The following is an 18,329-nucleotide window of genomic DNA, read 5'->3' as shown; positions in this document are numbered from 1 at the left end:
CCACACCAAATGGGTGTTTTTTCCCTGTGTTCCTGCTCTTGCTGTTGGCAAAGTTCCCACCTCGCTCCCCAATTAGACATGTTGACTCCTTCAGCTCCCTCACCTTTCACATCCAATTGGCCTTGGAGTCCCAAACAGTTTTCCTCTTCAGTGTGCCTCAGTGCATCCGGCCTACCTATTTATCCGAGACTAGTTTTCTCAGTATGTCCTTCCCCTGGGAGAATCGCCACACAAGGCAAGCGGGGAAAAATCTGGCCGTGTCACTCTGCTGCCTCAAATCTTCAGTGCCTCCTTCTTGTCTACAAGATAAAAGCGAGAATCTTTTGTCATTCAGGACACAGCCCAGTCAGGTACCTATCTTCTTCTTTGCTCACACTATGCCTTTTTTATGTGCAGTTTGGAGAATTCTTTTTGGTTTTATCTTTTCTACTTAATGCAATCCCACTTCTCTTCCATGATTCATCTAAAGTACATTTTCTCTCGGGAAATTTTCTTGACATGACCAGGAAGGATTCTCCTTGGCCTCATCTATTTCTTTCCTCCATCCCATCACTACTTCTAGTATTAAAGCACATAATTTATGCTCTTTATTCTCCCTATTTCTTTTCTCTGCATGGGAACTCCTTGGAGCCGGCACTGTCCTTTCCCTCTCTGGGTCTTCTAAACTCTGGCTATACTGAGCCCACTGTTTCCTGAGTCTGCTTCTCCTTGTTTGTGAGATCACCCTTAAAATAGGGGTGTCAACAGTTAGTGCCCGTCTTCCTTTCTCCTCTTTGTTACATAGACAACTCTGCCTCCAATGCTTATCGCAAATGCATTCTCTTTGGTGTGTGTGTATGTGTGTGTGTGTGTGTGTACGCACACATGCATGTGATTTCAGGTGGATTCATGTGTATGTGCAGAAGCATGTGAATATATGCACACATTTGTATGGAAGCCAGAAGTCAACCTCAGGAGCCGCTTTTTTCTTGTTCTTTTTCTGTGACAGAGTCTCTCATTGGCCCAGAGCTCAGGAAGTATGCTAGGCTGGCTAGCTGGAATGCCCCAGTGATCTTCTGTTTCTCCTCCCCATTGTTAGGATTATAAACACATGCTAACATACCCAAGACTTTTGTAAAGATTTATTTATTATGTATGCAGTGTTCTGCCTGCATGTCTGCCTGCTAGCCAGAAGAGGGCACCAGGTATGGTTATGGACGGTTGTGAGCCACCATATGGTTGCTGGGAATTGAACTCAGGTCCTCTGGAAGAGCAGCCAGTGCTCTTAACTGCTGAGCCATCCCTCCACCCCCACCCCAACTTTTTTGAAAGTGTGTGTTCTGGGGACCAAATTAAAGTCCTCATGCTTATGTAGCAAGCACTTAACTGACTGAGCTACCTCCGTAGGCCCTCAAATGCAGCCTCTCTGAATCTGGGTGGTCCCAGATACGCTTTGTGCTCCCCTAACCTAGTCTAGCCTTAATTCTAGTATTTGACACATGAGTATTTTACTATAATTACTAGCTGCTTCTCTAGCCTATCTCATAGTCATTCATCTTTGTGTCCTCAGCACACAGCAGAATAGGTAACAATAGAACTTCCTTGGCTAGTAATTAATCTTTTATGGCACACAGTAGCCTGGGATGAACTAGTATATAAGTCACAGTTATCTGTGACTACTTATGTGCATAGCTGGCTAGTCCATACAGCTGTTAGGATGTGCTGACTTCATTGGCTTTTTCTAGTCTTATCTCTAAATATCTCCATATTACTCTTCCAGGTGCTTGATGCTCAAGAGTTGGTCTACTGGCAACCCTCACCCTCCATGAGCCTTGGTTCTGATGCAACCTTTGGTCATGCAGGGATGCCCTTATACCTTCCCACGATGTCATGAGTGGCGTGCTGCGGACAGGTTTCATCACGGCAGCAGCCTCAGAAATACCTGTCTCCAGCCTCAGGTAAGTGTCCATTAGTAAAAGAAACGCCTGTGTCAAAAGACTAAACGTGGGATCTATGTGAATCTATGTGATACCTGTACTTTCTACGGTGCAAGGAAACACATGTAAATGAAAAGCCTTAGATAGCACAGAGCTTCCTGCAGCCCGTCCCTTATCAGCCATGAGCTAGTTAATGGGGGGGGGGAGCGGATACAGCAAAGAAAGTTGTCGGGTTAGGCAATCCAAAGTCCCATTATAACTAATGGGGACTGATCCCATGTTAACCTTCTGCGGGTTAGAGGTCTGGGGGAGATGCTAAAAGAGAATGATACTTCAGGGCATGGCTTAGGGCAGAAAGAGATCCTTCCCTGGCCTTGGGTTCTAAGTAGTGTTCTTTATAGTCTTCTGGTTTCTCTCTCTCTCATTTGGCTCATCATCTCAAGTCTCCAATCTTCTTTGCAGTTTCTGGTTCAGCCCTGCTAAGAATTTTCTCTTCTCAGCTAGGAGTCTGGTGATATTAGCGATGGTGGCGGTGTATGTATGTCTGTGTGTGTGTGTGTGTGTGTGTGTGTGTGTGTATCTGTCTGTCTGCCTGTTTGTATATTGGTAGGTGGGTGAGAGACAGTAATTTAGAGAGAGAACCCACCTTTCCTGACAATGAAGGCGCGCCCGGGGAAACTGTCTGGAAACGAGGGAGACATAGGAACTACTCTGGGTTTCTGCGCCATGCTTTGGGTTCCGGAGACTGTGGGCCATGAGGAAACACAATGTATCCTACAGAGTACAGACAAACTGCCCAGCTAAGTCCTTTCTAGGGGCACAGGCAGCGGGTTCATCTGTAGGGTGACAGGAAAGACGGAGAACAGCAATAGGGAGAGAATCCAGCTGTTAGGGAAATCATTTGGGGAAAACTAAGGAAAAGTCAAGATCCAGACAGGAATGAGGAGAAGGTCTTTGTTAGTCATTTTTGTTTTGAATTTAGCCAAATTTCTTCCTCTAATATATTCTCAAAGCCAGAGTCAATTTAGAATCGCCTCTTCCTTGGAGTGTGGCCCTCATAGTGTTGTAGTGTTGAGAAGCCCGAGTCCTTCCGAAAGACATCCTTTGCCCATTACCTCCCAACAAGCTTCCTTACACGAGCAGAGCACATGCGGGCTTGAGTGTGTGGTTGTGAATGGCACAGCAAGTCTGTCCTGCTTCGCTGTAGGTTTCCTTCCTTCCTGCGCTGTTATTGTCTCAAGGATTAGAGGTGTGGGTAGAGAACCTGTGGATGTGGCGTGAGAAGCAGGCATCTTAGCCACAAAAACCACAAGGGGAAAGCAAGTGATAGGGAAAGGGAAGAAAGCAATTCCTCTCTGTGATTTGCCTAGGAAATGTCCTTGGCCCTCGGCAGAGGGGAAATGAGGGGAGAACAGGGTGCTAGAGAACAATGCAGGGAGCTGGACGGGGATTAGGAAACTAGAAGAAGGAGCGCTAAAGGGCATGAAAGGCTAACACTCATGGCGCCCAGCTCATTGTGTGTTCTTCTCCCAAACACAGCCAGGACAGCTTGGTCACGGCTGGGTCACAACTCTGGGGCATTCCCAGTCCAAAGGACTTTCTGACACTGGCTTTAGCCCAGTTATCCTAACACAAGTAATGCCTGTAACTAGAAGCCACTCCCCGCTCTTGGCTTGTCCTCTCCTGCCATCCCCCAGTCATCTCGCTTGGCTCCACTCGGGCCCCTAGAAAGGGTCAGGCAGCTGTTGCAGCTATTCCTGTAGGTGGCCCTCAGCACGGAAACAATGCGAAACCGTGGAAAGCCTAGAAGACTGTGGGAGATAAACAGGGATGGGAACAGAATGCTTTTGGTATAAACATTGTGTTTTCCGAAAGTGCTCAGGGATGGGGGCTGAGCTCTGGAATGTCAGCCTTTTCCAGGCAAGTCTGCTAAAGAGGGAAACTAGGGGTCATTTCCAGTAGAACCTCTGCCCTTCCCTCAATCAGTGCCTTAATGGAAAGGGTTTCCCTCAATCCAACCCAGTATAGCGCAGGTTGGCACAGGGGCGTCTCCATCCCTGGCTCTATTCACGGAGCTGCTACATTTCATTGTCCTCTTCCTCCATTAGAGAGGCTCAAAGGGATGCCCAGAGCCCATCAGTGTGTCCTCAGGGTACAGAAGTCTACTGGTCATGGCTCTCCCTTTGCCCCTCCAAGGCAGGGCAAAGCACTCCCTTGTTTTCACCCTGGTCCCCAGCGAGTCTTCTGGCCTCTGCACTCATGGAAAATAATCAAATGCAGAGGGATTCTGCCACCTCAGCTTCCCAATGCAGACATTCCGTGACCCTGTCCCCCAGGTGTGCCAAACACATTCCTCGCTGCTTCTGAGGAGGCTCGCTTAGTTGAGAGCAAGGCTTATTTCCCAAGCTCACTCTCCATCAGTGCTTGGAGAAATTGCCTTCAAAAAGCTTATTGCTAAATTTGTCTTATCTTTTTGTCCACTTCAGGGCAGAGCTGGGCTCGGAGGCAGTGAGTGCTTTGTGTCTTCCACAGAAAGGGAAAGTTAGTCAACAGGGGCTGCCCTCTCCACGCCTCTCCTCAGCACCATGGAATGCCCAGTCCCACTCCTGCCCATCTTATGCCAGCCTGGGAGAGAGCCGGAATTCCCCCACAACAAAGCTCTGATTCACTGGGTAGGCTCTGACATGGCCGCCCCCTCCAGATTCCTGGGGGGTCAGTAAACAAACAGGGTAGCAGCCCCCAGCCCGCCTCCTGACCTGGATCAGCTCTGCCTGTCTCCCTGAGTGGGCTTGCTCAGAGCTCCTTGGGATTCTGCCTGTCTGCAGTCACTAGACACAGGGCCCAGACTCCCTCTGAGGGAAAGCCATGGAGCTCCGAGGTCCTGCCATGGACTCCTCCGGCAGCACAGGTAGGGTCAGCACTCAGGCTGCAGGGTGACTGAGTTCTCAGCTTGTTCCCCAGAACTTGACAGCTCCTTCGCTTTCCTTTCATGCTGTGGTGTGAACTGGGGCTTTACTGGGGTGGTTGGTATCCTAAATCGCCTGAAGAGTCTTGTAAGAAGTATGATTTTAAGGCAGGGAGGAGAATCGGGGGAGAGTCGGGGGAGAATCGGGGAGTCCCAGCCTCTAGGAGGGCCAGCTAGGTAGGCAAACACAGGTAGACCCCCCAGACAAGCATGCTAGTCTCTCTGGGTAGGGTGGATCACGTAAAGATCCCCCTCCTCCAACCCCCCTCCCTACACCCTTTGCTGCCCTGTGGCTGGGTATTTGGGGCTCTATGCTCATAATGGGTGATTTGATCCAGGATCCCCTAGACCTGTCAGTACTCTCACTGGGTCTCGCCAGTGCCCAGGACAGCAACAGTAGAAACTGAGACTGAGAACCCAAGCTCCAGACTGGGCCTCTCGACTGCCGAGCCTGGTCAGAGTCCTTTCTAGTGAAAAATTCAGAATGTTCCTTTCTATCTTTCTCAGTCCATATTCACCTTCCTGACCCTTTTGGAAGATTTCCGGGCTTCTTGACTGTGGTTTGTAGTGTGGATTAAAACTGATGGAAGGTGACCTCAAAGGCCTAGATCCATCGGAAAGCAGGATACAGGGAATGGGTCGCTTCCTTTGCCTTATCTGCCTTTCCTCCGAATCTTTGTGGGACAGCCCCTCAGCGATATTTTCTGGAAGACTGGGTAAAGTGTGAGCCCCTGTGGACTGAGTCTGTAGCTCGGTGTGAATGCTATGATTGTTCATGTTTGGAGAAATCTCACCAGCTTCATAGTGGATGCAAGAGCCCATTTGCACAGTCATCCTGGCAAAATTTCTAGCTGCACCGGGGGTGGGAGGGGTAGTGAAGAAAGCAGTACTCGGCACTTCTGTGCCTGTGTCAAGAGAAGATCTCCCAGTGAGTGGGACCCTAGAGTCCTTCTGCAGTTCACCCCTTGAGTACACACCCACACTAAGTGGGATAGGATTTCTGGACCCTGGGACCAGACTTTTTCTCATCTTGGTCCCTCTTGTCTCACAGTTAGCACAGAACAGGGCATGGAAAAGACCAGGGACCACAGAGTTCTTGTGTTTCTGTCCAGGTTAGAGCTGCAGTCACCATCCCTGTACCTCCTTGGGATGGTGCCGGGGATCCCTGCCTAAGTCCAAAGCTCTTGAACGGGTCTATTGGAGCCATTGGCCACCTGGAACCATCAGCCATGAATCTGTGTTGGAATGAAATCAAAAAGAAGTCCCACAACCTCCGGTAAGGATTAACAGTTACTTTAGGGATTGACTGGGACAGTATTGGGCTCCTTTGGTCGCTGCAGTTAGCGTGCCCTCCCCCAGTCAGCCTCGCTAGCTATTTCTTTCCATCTTTCTCTGGCACCAGAGAAAGAATCCTAGCTTAGAAGTAAGGACATTTCTATCTTAACCTGTTTTATGTGTCATCTTGGGGAAGTTGCTCAAGTTCTCTGAATTTCAGCTTCCACTCGGTTTGGTTTTGTCTGGAGATTGCAGCTGTGGCAGGCTTGAGACTCTCGGCACTCTCTGTAGAGTGCAGGCTGGCCTTGAACCTCGGAATCACCTTTCCTTTATCTTTCCAGTGCTTGGCTTATAGGCCAGCACTACTACACCCGGCTTTGTTCTTTTGTTTCTTAAGAAAATGAAATAAGTGGAGGGATAAATAATTCCTGTCCTCCATACCTCGCAGTGCTGTCATGAACATCCAAATAACATGGAAAAATGCTTTCTAAACTTAAAAGGGTTGATATGTAAAGAAAAATGAAGCAATTGTCCCCGCCTCTCCTTCCTCACGACTGTCCAGCCATGGAGGGTTTCATCTGTGTACTCCCACCCCTTTCTTGTATTTTGTTTTATTTATTTATTTATTTATTTATTTATTTATTTATTTAGATACAAGGTCTCACGTATCCCAGACTGTCCTTAAAGTCTCTATTGTTTTCGCCATCTGAGTATTCAGATTACAGGCATAAACTACCGTGTTCAGTTCATGGGGTCACGGAAATCCAGCTGGTGTCCGCTAAGCAAGCACTCTACCGACTGAGCTGCCTCTCCAGCCCACTGTGTCTTTTTGTGTCCTCTTCTCCATCCATGGCTTAGTAGCTCAGGCAGGTGCAAGACAGTAAGAACCTAAAGGCAATTTCTATATGATGTTCTCTTTCTGCCCTTCTCTGTATGTCTCATTCTTTCCAAACCTCCATTTCCTACCACCAAAGCCCAAAAGTGTGGCTTCCAGGAGTCTGTGATGAGATGAGGCAGTGTTGAAAAGCTGGAAGAAAGCAGACTATAGTGCCAGGTAGACCTGTTTCCAATCACAGAGCTGTGCGCCAGGTAGACCTGTTTCCAATCACAGAGCTGTGCGCCAGGTAGACCTGTTTCCGATCACAGAGCTGTGTGCCAGGTAGACCTGTTTCCAATCACAGAGCTGTGTGCCAGGTAGACCTGTTTCCGATCACGGAGCTGTGTGCCAGCTAGACCTGTTTCCAATCACAGAGCTGTGCGCCAGGTAGACCTGTTTCCAATCACAGAGCTGTGCGCCAGGTAGACCTGTTTCCAATCACAGAGCTGTGTGCCAGGTAGACCTGTTTCCGATCACGGAGCTGTGCGCCAGGTAGACCTGTTTCCGATCACGGAGCTGTGTCAGTCACTTAAGTCTGAGTTATGAACAGTCATTTTTGGAAATAACAATGCCCACTCGATAAGATTGTTGAAAGAACTAGTTGATACCATAATTTAGAAAAAGTTTCTTTTCAGGTATAGGGAAGCAGTGGACAAAGATAGTTGTTAGTGCCAACTAAGAGGAATGGAATTAACAACTGTAGCAGGCCTTGACCAGCCTCTAACTTCCTATCATTAGACCTTAGCTCATATTTCATTTGGGAGTCGGGGGGCAAACAGATAAGTGATTATATAATACATTTTTTTCTTCTGTATTTCCAACCTGTAGCCAGTGGTGTTTTTTTTGGTTTTTTTTTTTTTGTCATCTTTTGAGCCTCTTTGGGCTGGTGAGATTCACATGCATCCTTGCTCATGTTTGTGCCCATATTCAATTATCCATCCTGCCCTTCCCACCAACTGCATTCTCTCCTGGGCAGAGCATCCTATGTGGCTGAGCGGATTCAGATTTGTCAGGATAAGAGGGCAGCCAGATTGCTATCACCCCTAATGTTTTTGCTCAGTTTCTTACCCTTCCTGGCATGGTGCTGGACATGCAGTTGAAGTGACCAAGATCCACAAAGTGATGGTTTAAACCCTTTTATTATAGGACAGCTCCCAACCACTGTTTCAAATACTGCACACTTGTGGTGGGACCTCAGGAACGTTCATAAGTAGATACAAGGAGGAGGGGCTCCTGGGCCTCCTTCCGCTGCAGCTAGAGCAGTTCCTTTGAATCCATGTTGTATATTAAAGGAAGAATAGATTTTGTTACTTAAAAAGTGATTGAATCGCTGGTCTTACTGCTCCACGCAGCGCTCGCCTTGAGGCCTTCTCAGACCACGGTGGGAAGCTTCAGCTCCCGCTCCAGGAGATTATTGACTGGCTCAGTCAAAAGGATGAGGAGCTGTCGACTCAGCTGCCCCTGCAAGGGGATGTGACCCTGGTACAACAGGAAAAGGAGACACACGCGGTAAGTCGCACTCCTGGAGGTGTGCTGTGGAGCCTCTCGGCAGGAAGTACCCTTCCCAGTACCCTGACAGATAGGCCCTCAGTTCTCCTCAGACACCTAAAGCAGTAGGTGATGGTCCGCAGTCCTAGTCTGGGGCCCGCACTCCATCTGCAGAGTGCGCCAGGTCTTGTCATCCAATTTAAACCTGCCTTGATTTATAAGGAGAACATGGACAAATAAGTGTAATATGATGCTTAAAATGCAAACTACAAAACTAGAGATCTCAGTTCCCTAAAATGTGCATAGCTGTGTGTGCATATACAGAGCTGGTATGGTTGGGAGTACAGCAAGACGTTAACAGTGTCTAACTCTGGGTGATAAAACTGTATGTCTCTTTAGTTTTGTAATACCCTGTAAGTTTTAAATTATAGTTTTAAATTTTAATTTATAGTTTTCTGAACTTTTAAATATCCCTGTGACATCACCTCTATAATCAGAAAATGATCAACATCCCTTGGTTCTGTTTGTTTTTGAGACAAGATTTTACTACTTAGACTTGGCTAGCCTCTTACTATGTAGCTCAGACTGGAGTCAAACTAATTGCAAAAGCCAGGCTGGTCTCACAATGAGTCTTCTAGAAAGCTGAGATCCACTCTGCGTTTCTTCTACTCTGTGGCATAGCCAGACTCCTTGCACACTAGTAGACTTCCTAGCTTATAGGGAGAATTAATACTCTCTCCTCCGCCCCGGGTAACCATAAAATACCTAGTAATGCCACAGGACCAAGTTATCTTGAGAAGAAAGGTTGTTGACACGAGATAAAATAGAAGTGATAGAAAGGCTTTCTTTTCTGGTTGGCTGCAAACCTTTCCAGGCCTTTATGGAAGAGGTCAAGTCTAAGGGCCCCTATATCTACTCCGTGCTGGAATCGGCTCAGGCTTTCCTGTCCCAGCACCCGTTTGAGGAATTAGAGGAGCCGGATTCTGAGAGCAAAGGTAGGTGGCCTTGCTGTCTTCCCCTGCTTCTTCTTGAGCGGTAAGTACTACTAAGCAAAATCTTTGTGCCTTTTGCTGACTCCTTTCTTGCCGCTACTTAGAAAGGTAGTTTTTCCTGTAAGCTCAAAGTCAAAAAAGGATAAGAATCACAGCTGTGAGAAAACGGAAAGAACCTGAAGCAGGTCTTGCCAACGCGTGTCCTAAAGCTGTATGCGCTCTTCAGAGTATCATTTGTGGCCTTGCAATGAGATAGAAGGAAGGAAGGAAGGAAGGAAGGAAGGAAGGAAGGAAGGAAGGAAGGAAGGAAGGAAGGAAGGAAGGAAGGAAGGAGCTCAAGTGAATTGAAGCAACTTATGGAATGAGAGGACTATATCCTTGTATCCTTTTGGAACATTGTTTGTCCCCTGAGTGACAACCCAGGGCTGTACTTATACCCATGTGGATTTGCACCTTCGTCTTCACATTTGCAGAAGATGCTAATGAATGTAGCACAAACTGAAAAAACATTAGGGAAAAGATCTGATTTATTCTGACATAGAGGGACATTGGCAATGCTGGTATCAGTCAGCAACTACAAAGCAATCTTAAAGCCGAAGAAGTTAGGTAATGATGACCTTTGAGATAAAAATTGATTGTGACTTGTCAATACTGACTATGGTGACTTCTGGGTCTGACTTCATAGGGAGGGCCACTTTCCATCCTGATTCCAACAAACTGCCAGTGTGACATCCATGGAAATTCAGTTTGTGTGGCAGTCTAGCAAACACCTCCAGGAAGAATCCTTAGCCCGGCCACATGAAGTGAATAGACCAGAAAGAAGCCTTCATTAGTGGAGTCCTTTGTAGATTCTGTTCACAAGCTCAGTTGATTTCTGGTTTCTCGGTTAGAACATAACTTGCTGCTCAATGGGCCTCAAATAGGGCAAACTCCAGAGAGAATAAGGCAAGTTCACATAGCTTGGGACTATAGACTCTGAGTCTTCTCCCAGCAGGAAGTCTGAGGGTCCAGGAGGAAACCTAAAACTGAGGAGTCCGAGTAGAAAAGCTTGGCATGTTATACCAGATTCCTGGGCTGGGGCTGCCTTTTTTGGATTTTGGTGAACAGCAAACACCAGTGCCTCAATCATCCCCTGAGGGTGTGTGAATAGAACCGGATGATTTACCCCGCCACACCTCTTAAAATATGTTCCTCATTATTTACCTTACCATTTAAACACGAGAGAACCTTAATTCAAAAGTGGGAAGAAACCGAAATGGCTTCATGTGACAGTAGACTCATGAAGCAACACATGGTAAAACTGCATAGAACTCTGTGTGTGTGTGTGTGTGCGCGCGCGCGCGTACTTGCACATGCACAAAAATGAATACCGGTAAAAGTAAAACCAGGAACTCTGAACAAAATTGACAGATTATGTTAGTGTCCAAACCCTGGCTGTGACATGATGCTGTCAGTTTACGGACATTACTATGTCGTCAAGGGTGGTGCAGGAAATAGCCATGGTTTTTCTTATGACCAAAAGCTAATTTATAATAATCTCAAGATGAATGGTTTGATTTTTTTTAAAAAAAAAAATCACTGAATGCGGGTCAGTGAGATGACTCTGTTGTTAAAGGTGCTTGCCCCAGAGCCTGACAACCTGAATTAGAGCCCTGGAATCCACTTTGTAGAAAGAGAAAGACAACTTCAGCACACTGACTTCTGACCGCCACACAGGTGTGTAGAAGACACACACACACGGACAGACAAAATAAATATATATGCATAAATACATAAGTAAATGTAGTAAGAATTTAAATTTCTGAATATACAAAAGGAGCTCAGCCATGGAAATATATATATGTAAAGAGGAATATTCATATACAAACAGGCACACACTGGTGTCCCTAACCCCACATTACAGGCAAGCGTGAACGTGTATAAAAGGATGAATTTGCCTTAGTCTTTCTCTGGGTTGCCTCTGTCAAGATAGCTTGACTTGACTTCCTGATTGCACTCACAGATAACTCCCCCAGACAGCGAATTCAGAATCTTAGCCGCTTTGTGTGGAAGCAGGCAACAGTGGCCAGTGAGCTGTGGGAGAAGCTGACAGCCCGCTGTGTGGACCAGCATCGCCACATTGAGCATACTCTGGAACATCTGTTGGAGATCCAAGGCACAATGGAGGAACTGAGCAGTACTCTGACCCAAGCAGAGGGAGTCCGAGCCACTTGGGAGCCCATTGGGGATCTCTTCATTGATTCCCTCCCAGATCATATCCAAGCCATCAAGGTATGTAGGTCTGCTTCCCAGACTACAGTCGTTGCTGCGCCATCCGAAGTCCTTTCACAGTGTCGATTTTCCTTCTGCTGAGACTTGCTGGTCTGGACCGCAGCTGACCCTCTTTTAGTTCTGGACTAGATTGTGGGCTAGTTTGCCTGTCGCCACCTCTGTGCTTCTGTATTCTCTTTCCCTGCTTTTCTGAAATGAATAGAATCAAAGGGTAAGGCTAGTGAGCACTCATATCTTAGTCTATTGCACAAACAGCCAAGTAGCTGGGTGGTGGGGTTGAGACTCGAGCTCTCCATGGGAAGGGCTGGTGAATGAGTAATGTGTCCTCTCTCCTACTCTCTGTCTGCTGTGGTACTTGGGTTCTGGCTTTCTAGCTATTCAAAGAAGAATTCTCTCCTGTGAAAGATGGAGTGAAGTTAGTGAATGACTTGGCCCACCAGCTTGCTATTTCTGATGTGCACCTGTCAATGGAGAACTCAAGGGCTCTGGAACAGATCAACATGCGGTGGAAACAGCTCCAGGTAGAGGAGCCTCCTGAAATGAGCTTTGGGGAGGCATCTTGGTATGGCCAGGATTTGGGGGGAAGTGTACGCAGGCCCAAAGGATACCATGGGTTTGGAAGTGAAACCTACACAGAAAAAGAATAGTAGAGAATTAGGAGTCAGGAAATAAACTTCTCAACCTCTAAATTGCGGGAAGTGGTTGAACAAGAAGAATGAGAGGCGCTTGTCTAGATTTCAGTACACTGGTTAGACTGGAGAGAATTACCATGGCTCAGAACTAGCGAGGCTGTTCTCCCATACTTGTCAATGTGAGAGGAGGATGGGAGTTGGGTGGCTGTGATGGAACTGGACCAGGAAAAAGGGCGGCCTGTGAGGGAGCTCATGAAGATTCTTGGAGGCACCTGCAGATTCCACACCGAATGGCTGGAAGTAACCCACTGTTCTTTCCTCAGGCGTCAGTTGCTGAGAGGCTTAAGCAGCTCCAGGATGCCCACCGGGACTTTGGGCCTGGGTCACAGCACTTCCTCTCCAGTACGTGAGACAGACTAGACTTCATGTAGCAGAACCTCAGCCATTTGACAAGAGAATCTGCTGTTGTCCACTAGGGGGTCTGGTGGAAGCCTAGTATATCTCGGCATCCAAGAAGCAATAAGGAAAAGGCTGTGTAGTGTGGTGGTAGGAGAGAGCTGAGTCTTACCCTAAGAGTTGTGCAAATTTGAAGAAAAAAGGTGTAATCTTTTTGAACCTCACCTTTCCCATCTGAAAAGGGGGAGATTTCCTAGTTCTTTTAATATATTTTTATTAATTTTTTAATATTAAATAAGGTTTGAAATATTAAATAAGGTTATTTGTGCAACAGTTTTGCTGTGAACCTGGTACTTTTCTGGGCACAGGGGCCATGCTGGTGGGAAAAAACACACAGACAGGAACCTTAGATTTGGACAGCTTGCATCTAGTGGAGGAAACAGGTCATAGGTGAATCAATAAACAAGTGTAAGAGAAATCTGTGGCGAGTGCTATGGAAAATATGGCTAAAGCTAGAAAGGCATGCCCAGGGAGGAATAGACCTAAAGGAAAGAGCCACTGAAGAGATCCCAAGTGGAGGGTGACAGTCTTACCATCCTAAAGGCAATGAGAGAATAAAGCTTGTGTCTAGTAGGAAGAGCTCCCATTGAGAAGGTGGCAGCTTTGCAGAGTGCTAAGGGCAGTGAAGGAATAACCACATGGATAGCTAAAGGAGCACATGAGGCAGAAATGCAAGGCCTTGAAAGCAGGGGATCCGGAGGTGTGCTAAGGAGAAGCCAGGAGACCTCTGGAGAAAAACGCAGAAGAAAGACCAGAGAAATGGCTCAGTAGGCCTCGCAGGTAAAAGTTAAGACCTTGAGATTTTATTCCAGATGGAACAGAGGATTCTTGATAGGGTTTGAGGAGTGGGGTGACATGATCTGACTTCCATCTCAGCGTGATGTTCAGGATACATTGTCGGGGACCAGAGTGGGAACAGAGAGAGCTCTCAAAATGTGCTGTACGATAGTCCATGTGAAGGATGACACTGGCCTAGACCACGGAGGTAAGAACGAAGGTGACAAAAATATACAAAACAGAAAGTTAGGTGTCCATACAAGGCATGAGCATAGTATTTAGCATGTAGAAAGAGCTCAATAAACGTGGTTAGAACTATTGCCTTATAGCTGGTTCCACATAGTTGTATCTGCAGAGGATTCCTATATTCAGAAAAATTGCACTGAGTGAGCAGGTAAGCCAGGTGAGCTTAAGATCTCAGTGACATAGACAGAGGGTTAAAAGAGAGCTTTATAAAAGAGAGATAGATGGGCAGTACCACCTCCTCTCCCCCAACTCCAGATCTGAGAGGGGAAAGGATTTAAGTCTCGTGACACAATTGTATTTCATAGCCACAAGGGCAGTCCAGTAACCTGCAGCTGGCCAGGTAAAAAAGACGGTCTGCTTAAGGTGAATATTAGGGTTATATTCCAGCCCTGTGTCTGCTTCAAAAGGGCATCAGTGACAACCTCTTCCCCTTCTCTTGTCCCAACATCAAGGAGCAGTGTGTTTCTTGTGAGTGTCTCTCCCTGGGAGCTGTTAACAGTTGGAAGTGAATGTTATTTCCTTTTATGTTTAACTACCTTTGAGGAAGGATAGAACATAAGAATGGTCAAGACAGTGGCACACACCTTTAATCCCAGCACTCAGGAGGCAGAGGCAGGTGGGTTTCTGTGAGTTCGAGACCAGCCTGGTCTACAGAGTGAGTTCCAGGACAGTCAGGGCTATTACACAGAGAAAGTCTGTCTGGGGGAGGGGGCAGGATGGACTGGAGAGTACTGCCTTTTGCGGAGGACAGAGGTTCAATTCTTAGCCCTCACATGGCAAGGCCTAGTCACCTCTAAGTCCACTTCCAAGGGATCTAATGCCCTCTTCTGGCCTCTGTGGCACTAAGCACACAAGTGGTGCCCACTCATTCATACATGCAGGCAAAGCAGTCACATAAAATGAATTCATCTAATTAAGAAATTTAAGAGTGGTCAGGATGCTTGGATAATACTAGTGGCCAGCTTTTTTTCTCTTGTCTTTTACCAGCTTCTGTCCAGGTTCCCTGGGAAAGAGCAATTTCTCCCAATAAAGTCCCCTACTACATCAAGTGAGTGATCATCAGAACCAGGAGCCGGTCAGTCACCTGCCTGTCCCCTCCATCACCTGCCTTTTGCTTTCCTAACTCTGTGCCTTGAAATTTCCCTGTTTAGTCAAATGCTTCCTCCAACTTGTCAGAAGTGCTTAAGGTTCTGCCCAGTTGATGGTGAACTCTGGTTTATTAGGATCTTCAGAGTTCATCGGTGCTTTGTGCAGTTTCTTGCAACCCACCCTTCACTGAGTAATGGGTGTGTGCCTGCAAAGAGTGTTGGGAATGTGATGTTGGTGCTATTGATGCTTTTGTTTGCAGCCACCAGGCTCAGACCACGTGCTGGGACCATCCCAAGATGACTGAATTATACCAAACCCTAGGTGAGAATGCAAGCTTCCTATATGGGGTGGGAATGTGTACAGTTATCTTTGTCCTATACACCATCAATGTATGAGTGCATGAAGAACATGTACCGATGCACAAAATGGAACAATACTCTTTAGTCTTAAAACAATACCATTTGGATGATATGGCTAAGGTCAAAGAATGTTATGCTAACTGAAATAAGGGCTTGAACAGAAGATCAAGCCCTGCATGATCCCACTTATATAAGGAATTTAAGACAGTCAGATTCATGGACTCAGAGAGGAGAATGGTGGCTGTCGGAGGCTAGGGGAGGAGGAAACAAAGAGGTAATTGGTCATAGGCCACAGTTTCAATTATGCCACAAGAATAGGTCCTAGGGATCTGCTATATGGCGTAGTGAATATAGTTAATAGTACTATTTTCATGTATCAAAGTGGAAGAGAATAATCTTACATTAAGATGTTCTTACCAGCAACACACCACTACTCGTAGTAAGGTTGATAAAGAAGAAGATGGGAGGAAACTTTGATAACAATCGATAGGTTTATGGCACAGATTGTAGTGATAGCTTTACACTGTATACTTATCACCAAACTTATCAAGCTATATATATTATATACATGCCTGCTTTCTAGTTGCCACTTTCCATGTTGCTTCTTGCATGCCCACTGTACTTCAGTAAGGTCATTTTTAAAAGGATGGAACAGCTCCTCTGCATCTTCCTCTACAGCACAGTCTCCATGTTCGCCTGGACAAGTTTAGCATCATTAGGGAGTTAGTCTTGAAGACATGAATTCCAATCTGATTAGAAAGGCAGTCTCTGGTCTGCAATGATGAGACTCATTCCTGCCTTGTCTTTGCTTACGAGGAGAAATGGAGCTGCTATAGGGGATGCCTTTGGACATAGCCTTTCTACCCACTATATTGCTGACGGGCACATGGGTCCCTAGTTTAGAGTGAATATGTACAATGCTGCAGAAGATTTTCTGTACATGGTTTCTGGTACATGTGTGAAGGGCTTTTTCCAGAGCATGCTTTTAGTATGTAGGTAATAACATTATTTTAGCATGTTACATTAATCTTCTTCAAAAACTGAAAAAGACGAAGAACTATCAGCGGGCAACAGATCCTTAAGCAAGGGTCAGATTTGATATTAATTTTATGTTTTTATTTTATTAAATCTAGGAAAAAATTGCTTTCTGAAATGTGTATATGTTGCATGATGATATAAAATCCATTTCTTACTGTGAGCCTTAGTAAAGAAGTGTTCGCGTATCACTTCTGTAGAATATAGCTGCTCTGACGGCAGGACAGATGTGCTCCACTTTACTGGGTAACACGAAGCTGTGCTCCTGGTGGCCACATGAGAGCACACTTTTACTAACAACCCTCACTCCTGCATCTCACGGTTGACATTTGGCCTTCATTACACTTCTCTGGTCTAAGTGAGTCTCTCTTTCTGCTCTTTGCAGCTGATCTGAACAACATTAAGTTCTCAGCTTATCGGACGGCCATGAAGCTCCGCAGAGTCCAGAAGGCCCTGCGCCGTATGTCCTCAGTTGTTCTTCCTCATGCCTTTCACCCTTGTACTCCTCTTCCTCTCCTGGCTGCCTCTTGCTATTTGCATCCCACCCTGGCCCGAGTCATTGGTTGCTTTGATGGGAACTCTCCAAATACTGGGACATATTGGCTGTGAAAACGTGATCTTTCCATTGACTACAAGCCCCAGCCTTGTGTTCAAAGTAACCCCATAGTGATCCGGTTCCTAGTCCTCTTTCCCTAGCCAGCTTAGGTAATCAAGAAACTGCTTTGCAGCAGACAGGGTCTGCTTCATGGTTTGCCATCTGGGGGTTATTAGATATAGCAACAGAAGGGTTAAAAGCGAGTGTCCGTAGTTGGTCGTCAGCGTGCTGCGGATGTCCTGTCCCTTCTGGCCTTAAACTGCCTGTCCCAGGTGTCTAGTTAGACATCACAGGTAATCAAAATATTTTCCTGGTGTATGTCACATTCACTCAGCCGTGCATGACCCTTTCCAAGCAGAACTAAGCTTCCTAGAACAGGGCTCATGGACAAACCTGTTTTCAGATGAAATTGATGTTGGGCTGAGGGTTGAGCTCGGGGATAGAGGGCCCATTATGAGCGAGACCAGGGCCTCAGTCCTTTGTACCTCTGAAATTAGTTTAAAAGATAAGAAAAAAAAAAAACCTTTTGCAAACAGAGAAACTTAAACCGGGATGTGATCCCCTGGGATTTAGTACAACATAGGCGGTGCGCTCATTCACATCTTGCCATTTCCTCAAAACTGCTGTGAAAGAACTGATGTATACAGATGTGTGCTATATTTGGGGTGACCTCTTGCCGTCTTGCTCTTCCATGGGACGGGGGGATCATGGTAAAGAATAAGTTTATGGCATATCTGTGAATGATTGGTCTGAAGTTGGCACCAGATTTGGTGACACCTTGCCTCGTCAGTTCCCTGCTTCTTCTTGGGGCTGCATTTTCCTTTTCTTCCTTCCTTTCCAGTGGATCTGGTAACTTTGACTACAGCTCTGGAGGTCTTCAATGAGCATGATCTGCAAGCCAGTGAACATGTGATGGACGTGGTGGAGGTCATTCACTGCCTGACCGCCTTGTATGAGCGACTAGAGGAGGAAAGAGGCATCATAGTCAACGTGCCACTGTGTGTGGACATGAGCCTGAACTGGCTTCTCAATGTTTTTGATAGGTAAAGGCTTTTGGCCCTGGAAACCATCTCCCAAATCAATCCAATGGCACATGTCCACTGGCTGTGGTGGGAAGGGCTTGCTCCCATGGTGTACTTGGATGGGTTCAGCTTAGGGCATGGTTGGCTGCTGGGTCAAATCAGTGAGGGAAAAGACTGCCAAGATATCCACCCTTCGTATATCCATGTTCTCTGTCTCTTCCTTTAAACCCAGTGGTCGCAGTGGGAAGATGAGAGCATTGTCCTTTAAGACTGGCATCGCGTGCTTGTGTGGCACCGAAGTGAAAGAAAAACTTCAGTGTGAGTGTAACTCCAG

At 46.5% G+C, this 18,329-nt stretch overlaps 1 protein-coding gene across 2 annotated transcripts in view; it reads left to right on the top strand.

The window, feature by feature from the left end:
• Window positions 1-18,329, top strand: part of Drp2 (dystrophin related protein 2) — a 51,969-nt gene that overhangs the window by 16,885 nt on the left and 16,755 nt on the right. For both annotated transcript variants that reach the window (XR_009056472.1, XM_057759804.1), the window contains exons 2-13: window positions 1,760-1,937; window positions 5,994-6,157; window positions 8,386-8,542; window positions 9,396-9,516; window positions 11,516-11,784; window positions 12,159-12,305; window positions 12,740-12,818; window positions 14,883-14,943; window positions 15,244-15,305; window positions 16,764-16,838; window positions 17,815-18,016; window positions 18,228-18,313. Coding sequence is in view for 1 of the 2 variants with exons in the window: in XM_057759804.1 (XP_057615787.1) it covers window positions 1,821-1,937; window positions 5,994-6,157; window positions 8,386-8,542; window positions 9,396-9,516; window positions 11,516-11,784; window positions 12,159-12,305; window positions 12,740-12,818; window positions 14,883-14,943; window positions 15,244-15,305; window positions 16,764-16,838; window positions 17,815-18,016; window positions 18,228-18,313 (1,540 nt within the window). In the remaining variant the exon portion in view is untranslated. The remainder of the gene's footprint in view (window positions 1-1,759; window positions 1,938-5,993; window positions 6,158-8,385; window positions 8,543-9,395; window positions 9,517-11,515; window positions 11,785-12,158; window positions 12,306-12,739; window positions 12,819-14,882; window positions 14,944-15,243; window positions 15,306-16,763; window positions 16,839-17,814; window positions 18,017-18,227; window positions 18,314-18,329) is intronic.

Source organism: Chionomys nivalis, chromosome X, assembly GCF_950005125.1.
Source record: "Chionomys nivalis chromosome X, mChiNiv1.1, whole genome shotgun sequence".
Taxonomy (NCBI): Eukaryota; Metazoa; Chordata; class Mammalia; order Rodentia; family Cricetidae; genus Chionomys; species Chionomys nivalis.
This window is presented reverse-complemented; position numbering and strand designations above follow the sequence as displayed.